At 33.3% G+C, this 22,675-nt stretch overlaps 3 protein-coding genes across 3 annotated transcripts; 1 reads left to right on the top strand and 2 right to left on the bottom strand.

Moving 5' to 3' along the window:
* The first annotated feature begins 234 nt into the window (after positions 1-234).
* On the top strand, positions 235-4,578 carry LOC114402496 (protein unc-13 homolog). Its single transcript, XM_028365091.1, has 5 exons — positions 235-987; positions 1,425-2,306; positions 2,394-2,849; positions 2,973-3,159; positions 3,266-4,578. Exons 1-5 carry the CDS (start codon positions 448-450, stop codon positions 4,237-4,239), a joined length of 3,039 nt encoding a protein of 1,012 aa, XP_028220892.1. The 5' UTR covers positions 235-447; the 3' UTR covers positions 4,240-4,578.
* An 81-nt stretch (positions 4,579-4,659) lies between these two features.
* LOC114402174 (protein PIN-LIKES 3-like) lies at positions 4,660-9,693 on the bottom strand. Its single transcript, XM_028364680.1, has 10 exons — positions 9,529-9,693; positions 8,416-8,495; positions 8,178-8,302; positions 7,892-8,013; positions 7,562-7,784; positions 7,076-7,182; positions 6,521-6,621; positions 6,225-6,277; positions 5,926-6,111; positions 4,660-4,959 (listed from the first exon to the last, which is right to left on the bottom strand). Exons 1-10 carry the CDS (start codon positions 9,661-9,663, stop codon positions 4,835-4,837), a joined length of 1,257 nt encoding a protein of 418 aa, XP_028220481.1. The 5' UTR covers positions 9,664-9,693; the 3' UTR covers positions 4,660-4,834.
* A 127-nt stretch (positions 9,694-9,820) lies between these two features.
* LOC114402175 (protein PIN-LIKES 3-like) lies at positions 9,821-21,588 on the bottom strand. The gene is made up of 9 exons (XM_028364682.1): positions 21,315-21,588; positions 15,244-15,332; positions 14,763-14,855; positions 14,258-14,358; positions 13,453-13,505; positions 13,153-13,338; positions 11,543-11,643; positions 9,954-10,032; positions 9,821-9,855 (listed from the first exon to the last, which is right to left on the bottom strand). Exons 1-9 carry the CDS (start codon positions 21,586-21,588, stop codon positions 9,821-9,823), a joined length of 1,011 nt encoding a protein of 336 aa, XP_028220483.1.
* Positions 21,589-22,675: the final 1,087 nt, after the last annotated feature.

Below are 22,675 nucleotides of genomic sequence, written 5' to 3' on the forward strand. Positions count from 1 at the left end.
ATTTTAATATAATTATTTTAGTTAGTACAAGAGTTTATTTGAATTGATTAGATGCTCCAAAATTATAAGTTGAATAACAAATGATAAATTTAGTTTTGATTCTTCCTTCCTTAAACAGGTCTAAACAGGTTCGACACATCCTTCCTTCCTTAAATTTAGTTTTAGCTGAGATAGATAATTAAACTTTGCCTTACGTAACTAAAAAACAGACAACAAAGAGGTCATTAAATGGTAGTAATTGCTTAACTTCTCCACCGAATGAAACAAACCACTTTCCCTCCGAGAAAAAAGCTCCAAAAAGAGCAAGTGACACATACATAGACATACACGTACACCACACCACGTCGCTTTCTTCGCTGCCCCAACAACATGCACTTCTTCTCTCCTCACCCTCTCGCAATGCAAGACATATTATTCTGACGTCCAAACCCCCCCTGACCCTCCGGCATGGGTCACCACACCCGCCGCGAGTCCTACCCCTCCGCCACCTCCTCCCGGTTGGACTACAACCTCCACAGCCAGCGCCCCCTCGACTACGCCGCTGCGCTCTCGTGGCCCTTCGGGAAGCTCGACGGCCTCGACGCCGACCATGTCAGGGAGACAGCCTACGAGGTATTCTTCACGTCGTGCAGGTCCTCGCCCGGCTTTGGGGGCCACCACGCCCTCACGTTTTATTCCAATCACGAGAATGGTGGCGAGGGGGGGAAGCAGAACCAGGTGGTGACGAAGCCGACGAGCAGGGTGAAGAAGATGTTGGGCTTGAAGATGTTGAAGAGGAGTCCTTCCAGGAGATTGGCCACCAGTGCCGGCTCATCCACCCCCTCCTCTCCTGTCGGTGCACCCGGCAGCCCTCTGTCGCGCACTGTGCCGCCGTTTAGGCCGCGGCGGCCCATGACCGCCGCGGAGATCATGAGGCAGCAGATGAGGGTGACGGAGCACGATGATAATAGGTTGAGGAAAACCCTCTTGAGGACCCATGTTGGCCAAGTATGTCTCATGGTCTTAGTCATCTTTAGTACGTATCCATAGTCTTAACCTGATAGGTACTCGAGTTTTTTCAATTTACCAAGAAGAGATAATAAAACTTGATTAAATGTCACCTAGAGATTAATCGGAACTATAGATACATGATGGTCCCAGATCATGTGATAATTCCTCCCATTTTGCAGTATATAGGGTGGGAGGAAAAGAGATGTAGAAAGAGAAAGAAAAAGTAGAAAGAAGGTTGTATGTGGTGGAAAAGGAAGGGAGAAATAAGAAACTTGGGTAGAAAAGGAAATGAAAGTATTTTAAATAGTACAACTTCGAACTAATCACTTGTGTACTCCTATCCTATGTGTTTATTGATGTATAGAATTATGTGGTAACTAAACGTTACTATTGGTCTAAATACTAAATATTTGTAATTGCTTGTTGAATTTCAGATGGGAAGGCGAGCAGAAACTATTATCCTCCCCTTGGAACTGATACGCCACCTAAAGCCCTCAGAATTCAGTGATTCCCATGAGTATCATATGTGGCAAAAGCGGCAACTCAAAGTCCTTGAAGCAGGGCTCCTCCTCTACCCATCAATCCCTCTAGAACAGACTAACACATTTGCCATGCGCCTCAGGGACATCGTAAATAGTGGTGAGTCCAAACCTATTGACACCGGCAAAAACGCAGACATAATGAGGACCCTTTGCAATTCTGTGGTTTCCTTGTCATGGAGAAGCCACAATGGCATTCCCACTGATGTTTGCCACTGGGCTGATGGATTCCCTTTCAACATTCACCTCTACACCTCTCTTCTTCAATCCATTTTTGATGTCAGGGATGAAACACTAGTGCTAGATGAGGTTGATGAGCTACTTGAGCTGATAAAGAAAACATGGTCTACACTGGGAATCACCTTGCCAATTCACAATGTGTGCTTCACCTGGGTGCTGTTTAAGCAGTACGTGAGCACTGGCCAGATAGAACCTGACCTTCTTTGTGCCTCACATGCCATGTTGAATGAGGTGGCAATCGATGCTATGAGAGAAAAGGAATCTTTGTATTTTAAGATGCTGTCGTCAGTGCTGAACTCAATACAGGGTTGGGCAGAGAAGAGATTGCTTAATTACCATGACTATTTCCAAAGAGGGAATGCTGGTCAAATCGAAAACCTTCTTCCTGTGGTGTTGACAGCCTCAAAGATTTTAGGTGAAGATCTGACACTCACAGGTGGAGAAAGGGGAGAGAAAGGAGGCATAACCGTAGTGGATTCATCAAGTGACCGAATTGATAGTTATATTCGTTCTTCCATGAAAAATGCATTTGATAAGGTTTGAATATAACCTATCTTTAGCTTTAGTATTCTAAACTAGTCAAGTCTTCTAATAATGTATTTCTTTCTCTTTTTTTGGGTGTAGGTATTGGAGGCAGCGAATGCCAAGTCTGCTGAATTTGAAAGAAAGAAAGAATTGAGTGAAGTTCTTCTCCAACTGGCTCAGGAGACTGAAGCCTTGGTGATGAAGGAAAGACATCATTTTAGTCCAATTCTAAAGAAATGGCATTCAATAGCAGGTGCAGTTGCAGCAATGGTGCTGCATACATGCTTTGGTAAAATGCTGAAGCAGTACGTAAGGGAATTGACTTCACTGACAACCGAATCAGTTCAGGTGTTGCAGAAGGCTGGAAAGCTAGAAAAAGTAATTGTCCAAATGATGGTTGAAGACTCTAGTGAGTGTGAGGATGGTGGCAAAACATTAATCAGAGAGATGGTTCCCTATGATGTTGATTCAGTCATATTGAGTCTTCTGGGAAAATGGATAGATGAATCATTGCACAAAGGCAAAGAGTGTTTGCAGAGGGCAAAAGAAACTGAAGTAAGTTTTGCCTTTATGATTCTTATTCCTTTGTTCATATTGGAAGGACACAAGAAATTTATCACATATTTTGTTATTGATCATAGAATATTGTTTATAACTTTTTCAACTTTGTTATTTCAGACATGGAATCCAAAGTCCAAATCAGAATTACATGCACAATCAGCTGCGGAGCTAATGAAATTGGCCGCGACAACTGTGGAAGAATTCTTCCAAGTTCCAATAGCCATTACAGAAGATTTAGTTCAAGATCTGGCTGATGGATTGGAAAACCTCTTCCAGGACTACATGAAGTTTGTTGCTTCATGTGGTAAGTAGTGTGAATTCATAATATGACTGATAATTGCCACAATAGAGTAGCAAAGTTTGTATCTAATGGTTTTGTTTTAACTTCCACTTACTCTACCCTCTTTCAGGTTCAAAACAAAGTTACATTCCCATGCTTCCCCCACTTACCAGATGCAACAGTGATTCAAGATTCACGAAGCTGTGGAAGAGAGCTGCTCCATGCAATGCTGGTTTTGATGCTCATATACAACATATTAATGGAAGACACGAAGGTCATAATCCTCGGCCATCAACTAGCCGTGGAACTCAACGCCTCTATGTTCGTCTCAACACCTTGCACTATCTTGTTACTCAAATTCATTCTCTTGAGAAAACACTCTCTATGAACTCCGGAGTTGTTCCTTCAAACCGCCTTCGGTTTGCAAGCAACCGCAAGAGTTGTTGTTCATACTTTGAAACAGTGAACTTGTCCATTCTTGGAGCCTGCCAACATGTCTCAGAAGTTGCTGCATACCGTCTTACATTTCACGACTCAAGCTCTGTGTTGTATGACAGCCTCTATGTTGGTGGTGTGGGTAGAGGTGAGATAAGAGCTGCATTGAGAATCCTCAAGCAGAATCTCACACTAATGACTACAATTCTCACAGATAGAGCTCAACCATTGGCAATGAAGGAAGTGATGAAGGCCTCATACGATGCATTCCTTATGGTTTTGCTTGCTGGTGGAAGCTCGCGGGTGTTTCACCGGTATGACCACGAGATCATCCGAGAGGACTTCGAGAATTTGAAGATAGTTTTCAGCAACAGTGTGGAAGGGTTGATAGCAGAGAATGTGGTGAATGGAGAGGCTGCAGTGGTGGAGGGAGTGATTGCATTGATGGGTCAAAGTAGTGAACAATTGATGGAAGATTTCAGCATTATGAGCTGTGAGTCAAGTGGGATAGGTTTGATGAGTAATGGATACAAGCTGCCAATGCCTCCTACTACAGGAAAGTGGAACAGATCAGACCCCAACACAATATTGAGGGTGTTGTGCTATAGAAAAGACCGCGCAGCAAATCTGTTCTTGAAGAGAACATTCCAGTTAGCAAAGAGGAGATAATGACTGATTAACAGAAAGGAGATATATTGAAATAGTTGAAGGTCAGAGAATCCAAACTGGCAATGCATTTTTTTGTATATTATTCCTGCATGCATTCTAAAACTTATGGTACTATGGGGAGGGAGTGGGTTGTATTTTTTCATTTTTTGGATATTGGAGCTGCAAGCACCTGGGTTGGGGAGGGGGAGGGACCAGATTTGTATTTGGAAGCACATACGATCTGAAATGGAGAAAAAAAGCAGTCAAGAGAGCAATGCTTGTTTGCATCATTGATGAAAAGATGAAAACAAAATTTGACTAAACCGATAAATCTTCAGTAATTTGCTTATTTCCAAATCATCCAGTATGTTAATCTTTACATTTGTACTGCATAAACGCTATTTAAGGACAAAATTGTTTCACATTATATGAGCATGGATAAAAAGGAGGAACGTCAGGAACGATTATATTGCAGATGACTGAAGTATTTTGCTACAAACTGAAGCAGGAATTTATTCTACCTTGCAATAACGCTAATTTGACTAGAATAATCTGTAACCCATAACATGCTGTTCTTTAACAGTAAGACATCCTGAGGTAAAGAAAATGAATACATTTATAGGACAAGCCACATGAATAATGTGGACCATAGTGTAAGAGAAAATGAGGCACAGACATAAGTTGCTAGCATAACAATCGAGCATTCTGTTTGCCTGGCTCCAAATAATTGAGTAATTGTACCTGGCAGAGTCATAACGTAAAATATAACTAAAGTGCAGAATATAACCGTGATGGAAACTATAAGCGAAAATCAGTGGGTGCATACTATATTAGAGATTTTGGTTATGTTGTGCATGATTAATCATCTACAGAAATATGCCATAAGTTTTTCAAAACAATTTGAGTTAAATATGCTATTGGTTCTTAAACTTCTTTCAAATTTCACCTTTAGTTCCTAAAAAAAATTGATGAATTTTAGTTCCTATATTTTTCCTTTTAACATTTGTAGTCCTTGTCATTGTGAAGTATCACTGTAATAATGATACTTGATATGGAAGTGACTAAAAACAATGATCAACAATAGTTAAAGGATTAAGACAATAAAAAAAATTGTTAAAAAACTTAAAGTGAATTTCATAAAAAGATGAGAGACTAAGAATATTAAAAAAAGTACTAAGGAATTAAATATAAATTTTGTGGAAAAAAATGAGCAACTAAAAATAATTTTAAAAAAGATTACATATAACTATTATACCACATGAAATTAGTTGATGACATAGTAACTTATGTGACTACTAATATGATTATTACATCATTACTTAACGGTGATACTTGATTACAAGAATTTAAAAAATATCAAAATTAAGATCGTTCAATTCTTTATTCACGGAGTAGAAGTAAAATTTGAAAAAAAATTTAGGAACCAAAATTTTATGCTCAGGTCAAGTGAGTGATGTGTTATCATTTAAAGACATTGACATCTCATATAGTTAAATTTATTAAATGATGTAAGCATACTTCATAATGTGCATTTGTACAACTTCTTAGATGTAAACTTTTGTATGTGTATAAAAGTAATATGCTATACGAAGGTGAATCATTAAGGCCCTGCACAGTAGTATTAAGGTGTCTCTTTGTTGTACTACTTTTTTTTTACTTAAAAAAAAAAGAAATGATTAATTCTCGCAATAATCTTAATCAACTTACTTATGCTTGTTGCAGGTGGAAGGGCGTATTGAAGCATTAAAACAAACTGGTATAACGGATCGTGGTGGATAATGCCAAAATGGATTGCACCTTTTACAATGACCACGCCTAAAATTGGTAAGGCAATGTATCTAATCACAACGATCCCCACAAGAAGTGAAAACTTCATTCCTGACCGTTTTAACCCTGAATAAAGTTAACCCAGGTAATTTGTCACTAAAACCTTGTTCATTGTCAGAATGATTGACGCAAAGACCCCAAGATGAAAGGGAACATTAAAAGATTCTGTTTGTTATTACCATTCAGAAGATTTGCTCCAAGTAACAAAGTCATTGCTGGAGTGGATGAGTCCCTGCAAAATTAATGTCATACAAACGTGTTTTACTAGTCAATAATAATAATAATAATAATAATAATTCATTTTCTTGATTTCTTACTCGCATGAAATTTGATCATGACAAAGTGTTACTTTGTCATCATACATTTTTGCTTCCATAGTATTATCATTCTAATTTTAGTTACTCAATCAAATAAAGCAACTTGCAAATACCTGATACCCCCATTATGCCATGGTTAGCAAGACAAGGCAACTTACCCCAGCATGGATGCTGAGTCTTCAACCACGCTTAAAGGAGCATTATCGCCAACAAACATCTTTTGGAATGGAGGAACTACACCAACTATTAGACCAAGAATCTACATTTGCAAAAAGACAAACATAGTCAATAAATAAGGTGGTTTCAGTAAAAAATTGTCTTTTTTAACATTAAAATAAATGCCTAATTCAAGTGAAATTAAGAAAAGAAATCCCCCCCTTCCTCGCTTACCTATGTTTGTGACTAAGCTGGTCGTGGTGGAGTTCCAATTGTAGATCAATATGAATTTTAATTATGCTAATGTAACTTGTAGAGTTGATGTGATCAATATGAATTTTAATTATGCTAATGTTGACATATTAAATGAAGTCTAACATTACTTATGATGGATGATTCTGTTGGCGCTAAAAATGGTTTCACACCAACAGATTTTTTCCCGGTTTGCATTAGTACAATATTACAATTCTAAATGTGGTAGTTTTTATTATTCATCAGATAGAACAATGGAGGGGGGAAAAGGAAGAAGAAAGAAATTAAGAGAACAGTTGGCATACCGATCCAATAGTTGCAGGTGATAATATGACCTTCAGATTGAGTTTATCTACTAATGTTCTTAACGATGCCTGTAATAATAACAATGGGAAAATGTAAGAACCTTTACCTGATGCAGTACAAAATATCTTACCGGCAACATATGCTGGCATCACGTGGTATGTGCATGTCAAATTCCATTTCAACATAATTTTTTTAGTTGCTTTACCCAATTAGATAAAATAGTTTGCGGATTAAATATTGCCTCAGGCATTGACCATTCTCATCTATCCGTAGAGATCAAAAGAAAAGAACTTGGTATTTCAGCAGATTAGAAGACTAAAATCTTGTATTAATGATATGAGAAAGGTGAACAAAGGAGTGATATTCACAAAGTTGTGTCATACATCATTGGTGGAAGAGTGCAAACGAAACTATCATACTTGAAGTACAAGTGCACATAATGTATCCATATTTCTGAATATATTAAAACATGGACTAACCCTAGCTTTTTCCCCAGGCAATGTAACTTCCAAAATGAGTCGTGCGATCATTGTTTTCTGAGATATCCTCTGCAGTAACCACTGGTACAGTTGAATGGCTTTCGAGATCTGTTTCTATTGCTGACACTGGACCTACTGTGGAATCATCAACTTTGTTCACGTTGAAAATCTTGCCTGAATAAATGCGGATAATGTTGTATGCAAAAGTCCAAAGGTAGATGTTTCCTATCTGGTAAACCAAAATTAGAAAATCTAAAATCTTAATTCAAAACTGTCAAGCTTTTGGTATGATGAACCCATTCAATTAGATAAGTGCACAAAGTTAGATTGTCTTACTGCCAAGGACAAAGAAGCATATGCCATCCCTTTTTTATTACAAACATCCACAGCTCCAAAAGGACTACCGCTTTCCTTACAGACTGCTGGAACTATGATAAGAAGCAAATTACCTACATTTCCTGTTTGCATCAAATCTAAAATAGTTAGAAAATAAAATTTCTAAGTGTCAAGACTATATGTGATATCCCTTGTGCTGCTATATATCTTAGAAAAATATTATTGATTGAACATTGACTTGATCTGATTTATTAAAATAATTATTTAAAATCTGAAAGTGAGCTACCTGCAGCACAACACCCCAACACAAGACCTTGCATATCAGAAGGTTCTTTAGTTATTTTCAGAAACAACCATCCTAGTGCCGCGCCAATGATATATGTGAGAAGAACATTCAATGGCATGAACCACCTTCATAGTTCATAGAAGCATCTCAGCTAAGCCAATTAATGAAAGAAGGAGATGGAAAATAAAAGTAAGGGTTAAAATTGAATATGCAGCAGTGTGGCAAGAAAACAACATACACCATAATCAGGCTCCTAAATGTTATAGTCTTAGTCAGAATGCTGAAAGCAAGAGCCGGAGTGAAGACAAAGTAGACTATCTGAACATCAACAAGAAAAAGTCATTTGAATTAGTCGTGAGTCACCAAATAATGTCCCTTTCTCCTATAACACTTCGTTCGAGCAAAAAATATGAGATAAGAATGAAGCTTAAACACTTTTGAATGACATTATCCTTTTGTAGAATACTGCAAATATGAATGAAATAAGGCTTGTAAGATTTCCTGCAGCCTTGAGCAAGTGATTGAATTCTATTAAATCAAATGATAAAAAAAAACATTATTGGTTTGTTTTGACTTCAAGCGAATGCCCTTAAATTTGCGGGAAGTGTCATCTGTATATTTACTTAAGATTTAAAATGTGTTATAGCATTTTTTTTTTCCTTCCCATTGTGTTTGCCAGAATCTTGTCATGGGGGAGGACAACTAGAGTTGCTAAGGAAAAAGGCAGGTTATACTATCTGCAGCATGAGAAAGAAAAAAGTTTATCATGCATCAAGTTTCTTCTTTCTGTCATCAAACAAGATCAGAATCCGCGAGCACCCAAGTAGCTGCAACAGAGGTTCCTTGGTCATCCTCCTTTCAGTGAAAACTTTGTTTCCTTCCTTATTTCACAAAGCAGATGTTGAATCCTTTCATTGTGAAGTCTGTCAATTTGCTATAAGTAGTGTTAAAACATAATTTTGGTCCCTCATTTATATTTTTTTATTTCAATTTAGTCCCTTCAAGTTCTCTGATATACCAAATTGGTCCTTCTTTTAATTTTTGACTGAGATAATAAACGTCTATTTGACATGATATCTCTTACAATTTTTTGTCTAAGTTGGTGTGATAAAATAGCAAAACGACTAATTTGACCTAGCAGATAACTTTAAGATACCAAATGAAACTTTTTAAACTTAAGAAAATAAACTAAAACAAAAAAAATTTAGATAAGATACCAAAATTCTATTTTAGCCAAAAGGAACAAGAAATGAAAAAGATAGGAGACAATTAACATTGTATCATGCCTTGGTATTCAAGAGCAAAAGGGAGGAATAAAAAAAGGAAAAAGAACTGAGACAATTAAACTTACTACATTCAAGTGCTTCCTAGCACTCTTCCTCAGTATATTAAAGCGGTGCAGAGCAAGAAATGCGCCAACAGCAGTAAGCAGGAGCAACTTAAGTACGGGCATTAATGCAGTGATGAAGAGCTTCCACAACTGCATTGTGTCTTCTTTCTTTACACTATGTTAAAACTGAAAATAATATCCGTACGTATTATAAGGGTCTCCAATTTATAGGCCTAAAACTGAAAATAGACAAATTAACGATCATAAATTTGCATGCAGCAACAAATAAACATATAAAATCACCTTGAAACACTCAGGGGAAAGCAGGTGCAGAAACAGTAGTTTCTCCTAATTTATTTTTTAGAGACAGAGAAATAAATGGTAGGGTTTAGTGTACCGACAAACAATTAAGTTAAGAGAGATACGATCGAATACATTTTGCAGACCTTCCAATTCCATGCATGAGAGTTCATTGGTAGAGTAGTGTCCTGTACTGGAATCCCAAGGCATGGACACGTGGATCAACTGGATATATAGCATTTGCATTTACACCAAACTCATGGAGAGAGGGACGTATGCATGCATTACATTTACATGTTATGTTGGTGTGTCACTGCATGCAGTGGCTTCACATTTAACTGACATGCATGTCGTAACTTTGCTTATAGACACGTTGATCTGAGGGAAGGTATCCAAGTTTATTGAAATACAAATGTAAATGTGAAATTCTTAGATAATAATGAAAAAATTAATATATATATATATATATATATATATATATATATATAAAAGTGATGAAAATACTCATGTTAATTTGCTTATGTGGTGTACTTATGTCTTTATCCCCTCGATTATACAACAAAGTTTGAATACGTGAGGTCAACAAGGTATTTGGATTCAAAATGTAGAATACAATGGAAAGGTAAGTACGTGATCGAGAATAATAGAACGGTATAGTGGGCTGGATAATCAAATTGAAATACTCGCACGTACATTTGGGCTCAGTTGGTTTCATAGAGATTTAATGGAATATTTTCATGCTGAGCAATAGGAACATGGTGCAGCCATCTACGCCTTAGCAAGAGTAGGACGCTGCCACTACAATTTTTTTTCAACCACAATTGATTTCTTTCACCTAGATCTGGCTCCTAGGTTCATGCACGGACAAATTAAGAATAATATTGCGGGTCAACTAATCATGACCATAGCAAAGATATAAGATATATAATATCACAAAATGAAAATTATTTGGGAAAAAAAATTATAACATGTAATTTACTTTTAGACGGTGTTAAAATAGATTTTGTGATATCACAATAGATTTTTTTTAAAGGATATCCATGTAAAACTCTGACTTAACCTACAAATCGAATTCTGGATGACTTATTTTGTGATAATTTAATACTAAAATATAACTTAAAATAAGTATGTTAAAGATTTATAAGAATAAGTCTAACTTGTTTACATTCATGATATCAATTAATTAGTATATTTTTTTAAGTCAAATCTAACATTTATAACTATTTAAAAACATATTTGAATATAAAACCGTAAGTTTATCTTTCAATAAACTTATAAACTGAACTCGTGAACATGTTTAATATTTAAAAAGACACATAAATGCATGATTTTAATAATTATACCAAATTCAATATAAAAATAATAATACTAACAGTAAATATATTTTTTATTTGAATAGGTTAGCTTGTTAGCCCTAAAAAGGCTTTCTGAATGATCTAAAGTGTAACCTTTTTAATTAGATAGACTTTAATAAAAGTCATGGTCAGATTTATTTTCTAAAAAAGATTGATCTGACTGAGCTTAATGTAAGTAATGTCATAGGCTCCTGTTAAGGAAAAGGACTTATTTCTACCCCTAAGTTTAATTTTACAATTATATAGGAGGTTGTTTTAATTCTAATCATGCTTTAATCTGAACTGTTTGTTTGAAATTTTGAAACTTATATACACAAACTCAGTAGAGTCGCTTTCAATAATTATTATACTAGAGATGACTGAAGTATTTTGCTACAAACTGTGGACCATAGTGTAAGAGAAAATGAGGCACAGACATAAGTTGCTAGCATAACAATTGAGCATTTTGTTTCACCGGCTCCAAATAATTGAGTAATTGTACCTGGCAGAGTCATAAAGTAAGAAAAAGTTCAAACCGTGATGGAAACTAAAAGTGAAAATCAATGTGTGCATACTACATTATAGATTTTGGTTATGTCACTCATAATTAATTATCTGAAGCAATATGCTATATGTTTATAAAAAGAATTCAATTTTGATGCAAAATATAAAAATTTTATACTCACACCGAGTGATGTGTTATCATTTAAAGACTACGTTGACATCTCATATAGTGAAATTTATTAAATGATGTAACCATACTTCCTTATGTGCAAATGTACAACTTTTTTACATGCAAAATATTGTATTTGTATAAAAGGAATTGATAACTGCGAAATATAAGCTAATTTAATAGTCAATTTAGATTAAGAATGATTACAATTTCTTTATTTTATTATTATTTTTAATGAAATAATGAAGAAATTAACATCTTTACTATTTTTTTATTAGCAGAATTCAAAAGAAGAAAGTTTCAAGTGTTTTGAGGAAGAATTGATACAAAAACTAAAAGAAAAAAACTTTGAAGAAAAAGTTAGAACGTTTGCTAAGCGCACGATGGAGGTTTAGCGCGCATAAGGCCCACGAAGAAGCCCAAAGACACATTTAGCGCAAAAGCCTACGTTAAGTGCGAAGTTAGCGTGAAAAGTAAGCTACCTAGTACCGATATAAGGAGGAGAAAGGGAACAGTCTCAGAACCCACACACTGGGTCTATCCCTTAGGGGGAACCCTCTCTCTTTAGTTATTCTTCATTTTCTTATTATTAGTCATCCATTAGTCCCTAAAGTGTAAAAAGGAGTCTGGAGATCAAACTCTTGTAATGTAATTCTTTCCTACTATCTATTTAATACAATTATGTTTCTATTACTCTTCTCTGTGTTTTTCTACTATTATAATCTGATCACCCATATAATGTTTAGAGGGTAATGTATTAAAAAATGGCTATTTTCTAAAGAACTGAGGAAGAATATCTTAATAAATTTATTGCTAGAAATAGATTAACATTTATTTTGCCCACAAATTTTTGTATCTCTTATCTTAATGCGGTTTGTTATTTTTATCTCTGCAAAGAAATTTTGGGGAAAAATGATAAATAAACTAGGCTCTTCGTGCGAGAAACCAAAGATAGGGTAATTCAGTATATGCGGGTGAAAATAGAGATTTCATAAAATAGAGAAAATCAATTACATTATATTATAAGTAGTTTTGGCATACTATGACTCATTGCATTTTGATTCTATCTTTTCATAGTTGTTTACCGGTCCCTGTTATCTCTTTCTTTGTCTTACTCCAAATTTCACATTTATAATTCTGTCTTTGACTTCTTCTTTTTCTTCTCATTACTTAATAATTGGGGTTGTATCACTTATACAACCAAAGTTCCGATAGATTTAACACTTGACTTCCATTTTAGTTTTTACTACTTATAATATAATAAAATTGGTGCACTTGTCAAGCTGTTAATATAACATATGAAATGGTGAATTCTCGCAATCATCATAGTCAACTTACTTATGCTTATTGCAGGCGGAAGGGCGTATTGAAGGAGTAAAATAAACTGGTATAATGGATCATGCTGGATAATACCAAAATGAATTGCACCTTTTACAATGGCCACACCTAAAATTGGTAAGACAATGTATCTAACTATAATGATCCTCACAACAAGTGAAAGCTTCATTCCTGACCGTTTTAACCCTAAACAAAGTTGAGTCAGTATTGATTTATCAGCAATATATTGCTGATTTTCAGAATTAGACACAAAGACGCCCAAGATGAAAAGGAACATCAAAAGATCAGGTTAGTTGTTACCATTCAGAAGATTTGCTCCAAGTAACAAAGTGATTGCCGGAATGGATGCGTCCCTGCAAAATGATTGTAAAATGAAACATATTTTACTAGTAAATAATAATTTATCTATACTATTAATAAAATGAATATTTCTCTTGGTGCTCACAAATTTAAGATAATTTTATTATTTTTCAGTTCTTAAATTTTTATTACTCTTTTTAATAATTATTCACTATTTTCATGTTATTTTTTATTTTTCTTATTTTTTATCTTCCAAATCTTTCTTTTATTTTTATTTAAAATATATAGACATTTAGAAGGTTAAAAATAAGACTAATAAAAAAAAACTAATCGTGCCGCTCTCTCCCCCTAGTAACTATTAAAAGGAATATCCCATTTTTATATCACCTTTATTAGACACTTTTACCCTTCATTTTCATTAAGTAACTATTATATTTCTCTAGATTTCATTTTCTCCACACCATTTAACTCCCTCCCTTTCTTCCTATATAAAATTAACAGCACACTCTCACTTTTTTTTACCTCCATCATCTTTAATTTCTCTTTTATTTTATTTGTATTTATAAAAGGAAATGTACAGAGGTTCGAAGTGCCTTTCATTCCCTAATAATCATAGCAATGATTAATTTTCTTGATTACTTACGCACATGAAATTTGATCATGACAAAGTTGTTACTTGTCGACATATATTTTTGCTTCTATAGTATTATGATTCTAATATTGGTTAATCAATCAAACAAAAAAACTTGCTAGTACCTGATACCCACATTATGCCACGGTTAGCAATAAAAGACAACTTAATTACCCCAGCATGGATGCAGAGTCTTCAATCACACCTAAAGGAGCATCATCTCCAACAAACATCTTTTGGAATGGAGGAACTACACCAATTATTAGACCAAGAATCTACATACATAAGCAAAAAGACAAATGTTGTCAATAAAAGACAAACGTTGTCAATAAATAAGGTGATTTTAGTAAACGTTATCTAATAAATTCTTCCTTCCTCGTTCACCTCCTTCCACTTTTCCACTTCCATAACTATGCCTGTGAGTTGTGACTAAGCTGGTAGTGGGGTAACAATTGTAGATCAATATGAATTTAATTAAGATGCCTCGTTAAACTTCGTGATACAAATATTAATTGTGCTGATGTGACTTGACAAGCTGATGTGTTATTCAAAATATTTTAACTAGTTAATTATGTTCACACGTCTAACATGCCTTATGATTCATGATTTTTTCCTTGTTTGCATTACATTAGCAATTGAAAATATAATAGTTGCTAACGTAAGAGAATAATTGGCATACCGATCCGATTGTTGCAGTTGCTAAAAGAACCTTTAGATTGAGCTTTTGTACTAATGGTTTCAATGGTTTCATAATCTGCTTTTGTTTTGGTACCTGTAAAACAATTGGAAAAGGTAAGAACTCTTACTTGATGCTGTAGAAAAATCTGAAAGGCAACATGTGGCATGTCAAATTGCACTTCAATGTAATTATTTTGGTTGCTTTATACATAAAATAGTTTTCAGATTAAATATTGCCTTAGCCATTGGCCATTCTCATTTATCCGTTGAGATCATAAGTAAAGAACCTAGTGATTCAGCAAACCTAGTGATATTCACAAAATTGTGTAAGACATCATTGGTGAAAGAGTGCAAACAAGACTATCATACATGAAGTACAAGTGCACATAATGTATCCACATTCAATTTCCAAATATATGAGAACACAGACTCATCATATCTCTTCCACCAGGCAATGTACATTCACTTCCAAATTGACTCACATGATCGTTGGCCTGTGAAAGATCCTCTGCAGTAACCACTGGTTCAGCTGAATGGTTTTCAAGATCTGTTTCTATTGCTGACACTGGACCTACTTTGGAATCATCAACTTTGTTCACATTAAAAATCCGGCATGAATATGCGGATGATGTTGTACACGAAAGTCCAAATGTGGATGTGTCCTACCTGGTAAACCAAAATTAGAAATTGGAAAATCTTAATTCAAAGCTGTCAAGTTTTCTGTATGATGAACCTAGTCAATAACCAACGTGCTAGGTTAGATCATCTTATTGCCATGGACAAAGAGGCATATGCCATCCCTTTCTAATTACAAACATCCACAGCTCCAAAAGGACTAGTGTTTTCTTTACAGACTGCTGGAACTATGATAAGAGGCAAATTGCCTAGATTTCCTGTTTACATCAAATCTAAAATAATTAGAAAATAAAATTTCCAAGTGTCAAGACTGTATGAGATATCCCTTGTGCTGTGATATATATCTTAAAAAAAAGGTTATAATATGTTTTAGGTTCCTAATAAATTAACAAGTTTTGTGTTTACTCCTTGATAAAAATAGGGTATGTGATATCCTTGTGCTGTGACTGATATATCCTTAAAAAAAATTATTGACTGAACAATGGCTTGATCTGATTTATTAAAATAACTATTTAAAATCTGTAAGTTAACTACCTGCAACACAACACCCTAACATAAGGCCTTGCATATCAGGAGATGCTTTAGTTATTATCCGAAACAACCATCCTAGTGTTGTTCCAATGATAAATGTGAGAAGAATATTCAATGGCATGAACCACCATCATAATTCATAGAAGCATGTCAGCTAAACCAATTAATGAAAGAAAGAGATGGAAAATAAAAGTAAGGGTTAATATTGAAAATGAAGCATAGTGGCAAGAAAACAACGTACACTGCTACCAGGCTCTTAAATGTTATAGTTTTAGCCTGGAGTGAATACAAAGTATACTATCTGTACAAAAAAAAAAGTCATTTAGTTGAGTCACCAAATAAAATTAGTTTATGGTAATTTGAAACCGGAAAAAAATTATGACGATTTTACTAGCTCCATTGTTTGTGTCTTCTTTTTTTCTTTTAAATTTAGAGATCTAATTAAAAATATTAAAAAATTCAGAGACCTACTATATATTAAACCTTGAATTAGCTATTTACTTTTTACTTTTAACAAGTTAACATAATAATATTAACATTTAGTTGCTAACACTTAAAATTCAGTTAAGTGATCAGTGATATTGAAACCACCGGTTGTGTAATATTTTAAACCCTAGTATGAATAAAATATTAAGGGAAAATTTATTTATAACAAAATTGAATTCAACTGCTATAACCATAGCAGAAGACAAGATATTATTAAATCCAGGATTATCTCTTTTTATCTTTTAGTGTCCTCCCTTTTATGTCAAAGATGAAAGCATAAAAATGATGGGATGGGGATGTTGGAGTACAAGTGTGAGGTGAAATTCCACATCGGATAGAAATGAAAAGATTAAGCACTATATAAGTGAGGAGAAGATCCATTAATCTAAGCTTTAAGGTTTTGAATAAAAGTGTTGTATTTTTCTCATATGATAGCTACTGGTCCACAAGACATTTGAGGGGAAGATGTAAATATAAAATATTTATATTGAAAATGTATATCTATTAACAATTTAAAAAAAAAATCTCAAACTAGTGTATTTTTTTATTTTCCTATTGATCCCTTAATTTAAATTTTAATCTCTAACACTTTTTCTTAAGTTCAACTCGCTTGAATTCTTGTCTTTAATATTGAGTCTAAGCATGGACTTTAAGTTCGATTTTAAGAATAAATACATCTTGATTAACTATGAAGCATTTGTTTTGGCCTTGCTCCGCTTTTTAGTCTTTCATTTTTTTATTAATTTTTTTTTCTTATTTAGGCCTTACCTTTTGTTTTCTTATTTAGGCCTTACCTTTTTTTCTTAAACTCTTATATTATATTAAAAAAAACTTGCAAGTTATATCCAAAAGTATAAGAAAATAAATTAAGGATTTAATAGACAATTAACTGATTTATTTCTTAAGAAAAAATATTAACACAATTGATGTTTACATCCTCGACTCGAGATTTTATTCTCGAACAGTCGAACGTGAAAGACCAAGCATGGATTAATATTAGCCACTATTTTAAAATGTTCAATTACTGGAGATTTTAGGACAAAATGATCCGTCCAACTTAGGCGCATGTTTCCTCTTTTGCATTTAAGTTATTTATTTGTTTAGGATTACAAATTATCAACCACAATGTATATCTAAAGAAATTCTCCACTTTGGAAGAAATTAATATAAAGTAATGTATCCTGTTTAATAAAAGATCATATCATTTAGAATGAAATATGTCCCTGCTATTTTAAGCTAAGCAGCACCACTAGCTAATTCATGTGTTATCGAGTTGAAAGGGAGCTCGAGTGTCCATTGTGCAACCATACTGCACTTTAGTTGAATCTGATTAAGCCTCAAAGTCCAAAATCCAAATCCTTCTTTGGCAGATTCATTAGTGATGGCCACAAACTACGCACAAATATATTGTCCCTTACAGTTTCAATGGCGTAAGATCATTTGGTAGGACCTCATGGGAACAAGTTAATTAGGTAATTGTTATATGTACGTTGTTCACAAAAATAAATTAAATTAAAGCACAGAGAAGAGAACCACAATTAATACAGTATTCTGATTACTGGTTTAAGGTATGTAATTCCAAGGAGCTATATACGTTGATTACTTGATTCGGCTAAATGAATAAAAATTTGCACTATGACTGGGTAGAGTAACAAAAATTTAATGTGTCTGTTTCTTCTTGGGAGCTAACAAAAATATGTGCTGACTACAAACATATTGTTTCCCTCTGTGAACTCAATTGTAGAAGGGCTATCTCTTGTTACATACATTCATTTTATGCTATGCTATCTAGTTTCTAATGCTCTGTCCGTGCGTCGTAGTCATTTTCTAAGCAAATTAGCATGCAAAATGCAAATAACAAGACGAAAATCATGAGTCAAGAAGCTAATCTCGTAACGTTTTGTGCAGTTGTGATTTGCATACTGATTTGAATTCGATTTGGATGTTTGAATATAATTATGCTCATATAAACACTCGTAAAAGCAAGAACAGAAAAGAAAACGAGGTGCACAATATTTATGTTCATCTCAAAACTAACAAGTCAATTTCAATCAGCAAATTAAATTCAATCTCGTGGATCTTACTGCTGAAAATCTGTCTAGACTTGAATAAAATGGCTTAATTTTTCAGGATACCTCTTAATAGAATTTTTTTTTCCTTAACATCTTTTGAATCGAATCTGGCCAAAAAAAATAGGATACCTCCCCTCATACTGTGTACAGGTCAATTTTATCATATAGTAGCATTGAGTTAGCCAATTTTTCCAATCCCACCTCAACACTAAGGCTAATCTTTATTATTGTTGTCACTTGTCAGATTTTTTTATTTTAACCCTTTATTTTATTTGGGAAAACAATTTTGATTAATCTGTAATTTGACGAAGGTAAAAGTCTAATTGATAATTATTTTAACATTAACTTTAGTAAATTATTCGTTTGTCTTTAATCATTTAATTTGATTTTCAGTTCTCACCACTCATCACCATTAAAATATGAAGAAAAAAAACAATTTTAAAAAATGTCAACATTTTTTTTAGCTAAACACGTCAGTTGCCAACTAGAAAAAGACATCAATCGAATCCTCTTAAAAGGCTTCAGCATTTATCTCGGAATGTTTATCGGTAGTTGAGTTAGACCATCAAGAGCACCATTTTTTAAGAGGATCAATTTAAAATATCATGTAATTAAATTACTAATTTATTTCTTCATGAAAAATAATATATGTACTAATAGTATAAAATCGATTTTATACTGCTGTCTAATTATAAACTGTCTTATCTGGTAAGTTTATTGATGGTTAAAAACTTATCTAAAAAGTTATACTTAATATGATTTTTTACTTGATAGTGTAAAAAATTTATATTATTAGTATATAAAAATTAAAATTTTTTGTTAAAGAAATATGAGCGGTGAATATAAAAAGAAAAAAAAAATACAGGGTAAGGCCTCCTCAACAACATACATGAGATTTCCGGAACACACTAAATTTGACGGCCGGCATCCTCAAGAATCACATTCCTGATCACATCGCATTTTCAAAATTAATTTATGATTGGCCTTATTTTAACCTAAGGTATAATTTCTTGCGTTTGTGTGGAAAAGGAAAAGGGATTTGAATTAGATTAATTGTAGGGAAATGACTGATTTGTGGGACTCTATTTTGAAATCCTGAAGCGACAAGTGGATAAAGCATACTAAAGTAGAAAAGACAAGTCCATATTAACTTAGAATTCCCATGGAAATGAAATAATTAAAAATAACGAAAACATTTATCTAGTGGTTTAAGAAATCAGCTCTGATGTAGAGTTTATCTAACAACGGAATCCGATGGTGTTACGTCAAAAAATGGCAACTAGGGACCAAAAGGGGCACATATAGCATTAGAAAGAGTTCAACATTGCTTAGTTTATTTTAATCAACGGGTTCGTAAAGTGTAATGCATTGACTTATGACTTATAATAATTACATCATGTTCCTACCTAGTACCTACTTCCCTCCCTTGCAAAATGTCATTTTGTTACCAAACTCGGGGCCACTTGAATTTCAACATCCACACTACTTTTCTATTTTATTTTACATGAAATTAACATAATTCATCTCTCTTCTTAATGAAAATTTATGTATTTTATACCAAACTTAACTTGCTAAGTTAGTGTAGATTACACTCCTCTCTGGTAGATGAGAGCGTTACATCACCCTCTTCTTGTATCACAATTAATATAACTCCCCTCTCATGTCGTGATAGGGTGAGTATATTCTTTTAAAATATTTAGTTCAAGATAGAAAAAACTTTTGTGTTCAAAGAATTCTTATAAAAATATTTAATTCACCCCTCCTAAGGAAACAAACGAGGATTTAAACCTGTTACCTATCAAATGTGAAACTTTGTTTGGTTCTGTCCTATCAACTCCATGGAGTTAATAGAGTATATGATATTTCACTCAATTTTTTTATTTACATCTAATAACTTTAAAAAAAAATACATCTAATAACTTTGAACATCACAAGTGGAATATTCACTTGAAAACCAACTAAACTAGATTCATTTTAAAAAATATTAACTAAATTAATTAAATCCCTTAGTTATTAATTCGTGCGCAGCCAAAGAAACGCTTTCACGCAAAATATAAAGTCAGCCGGAGTTAGCTGTTTATCCCCGTATTATTTCATTATTTTCTACTCTTAGATCCGACCAAACTTAATTCAAATACGTAACTGCGGAAGAATACACACATTCATCACCTTCTGAGTTGGTGTCCACTTTAACATAGAATATTTTGATAACTTAGCATATGTTATGTAGAGGAAAATGAGAACTAAATCTAATTTATTCAGTTTTGAGAAAACGATAAAATGATCTCTTACCATATATGTAAACCACACATAAGAAGTGGTATATTAATTATTTGGTGAAGTTTAATAAAATTAAAACTACACAAATAATGTATAAATTTGGTGGAAAGAAAACTATTTGTAACTCGTATGTACTATACAGATACATGCAATCGATCCCATCAAACTATTCTTTAAATAATATTTATATATCATCAATACATCTCAAAGCAAGAGTTTATATATACAATACAATTGTCTTATATGTTTAAAAAAAGAAAAAGAAAAAAATGTCTATATCCAACATTAATAAAGCATATAACGTAAACTGCGGAAGGTTACAAATAAATAAAAAATCATGATAAATAAGCAATGATAATAAGATACTTTTGTTAGACACACACATGTGTATATATAATATGTATGATATAATCTTTGATTTCTTCGAATAATTGGAGCGTTCACCCTCCACCAAAAAGTGTGCTCTCTGAGATTAATTAGAACTTAATTATAACCAGATAGGCTTTCATGCTTATAAAGAGAGCTTCAATGTTGATTGGTTGCAACACCAAATGGAACAACTAGACGAGGATAAGTTTCATCACTGTGGTGCTGAACGTAATTTCCTGCGACATTCATTTCCTCCAAAGGGGGGCAGTTTTTGCCACCGGTTCCGGGAATGTAAGTGCAGGTAGAAGGCCCTGAGGGGGTCACAGGACCCTTGTCTAGAGACATAAGGTTCAGTTGTTCCTTCATGTTCAATACCCTAACAGCTAGGTTTGGCTGAACATGAACCACAGCAAGAACCAGAATCAGTGCCAAAATAAATTCTAAAACCTTCATGGCGTGTGTTAATTTTAAAATTGGAGGAAGCAACAAGACAATTGATGAAGAATCTCAATGGGGGTAGAGGTATTTATAATGGTAGCCTTTTCGAGTTGAGTCTATTAATTGTATGACTCATGTCTTTGTTTTACGATTTAATTTTGACTATTGATTATACTATAGTATTTAGTATTTGACAAAAACGTCATCAGATATGAATTAGTCATGTGCTGGATTAATTCATGCTGTACAGAGTTTTTGACTTGAAAATTGGATAATGGTTATCCCTTTCTTTCCACTTTCTTGTCCACGTATTTGATATATATGTAGCCTAATTGAATAGTGCTGTTAAAAAGGACTAACTTCAACTATGATAATTAATTAATTTAACTTTGGAGAACAAGTTTGGGTAGTTAACTACTTGCTCTCCTTGATATAGAACAGTTTACGTTTCAGTGAGAAGAATTGCAGATGGTCAAATTTGAGAAATTTCTCGGTACTATCGTCGACAAATGACTAAACGTAAACTATACAAGGATACACAACAATAATATTACTCCTTCTACTATAAGACTTTTTAAACTAATTTACATTTTAATAAAATTGGTTAATATAATTAATAGTATTAAATTTATTAATAATTTATACTATTTTGTCAAAACTATCTTTAAATTTATTGAAACTCATAACCTATCTCTTTTTATTTAATTGTTTTCACACTTAATTAATTAATTAATTAATGTATTTTAGTCTTCTTATTCAATCCTTATCAGAGATATAATGTATTTACTATAAAATAATAAAAGGTATCTGGATAAAAAATCATTAATACAAAATACAATTCAAAAAAAGTAACAAATAAAATTAAAAAAAAAATAGTCTTATATTTAGACACAGAAAAAGTACATAAAACATGCATTCTATTATTTTTATAAAAAAAATGCTATTTTTACAACACATTTTCACATTTGCATTATATGATAAATGATATGATAAAAAAAAGAGATGAAAACAAGAATTAATTATAGCTATTGTAAGAAATTAATTTTTATAAGAAAAATATTTAATTTAGAGAGGATAAATTCAGACAGACTATAAGATCTAT

This window comes from Glycine soja, chromosome 20, assembly GCF_004193775.1.
Source record: "Glycine soja cultivar W05 chromosome 20, ASM419377v2, whole genome shotgun sequence".
In the NCBI taxonomy this organism is placed as follows: domain Eukaryota; kingdom Viridiplantae; phylum Streptophyta; class Magnoliopsida; order Fabales; family Fabaceae; genus Glycine; species Glycine soja.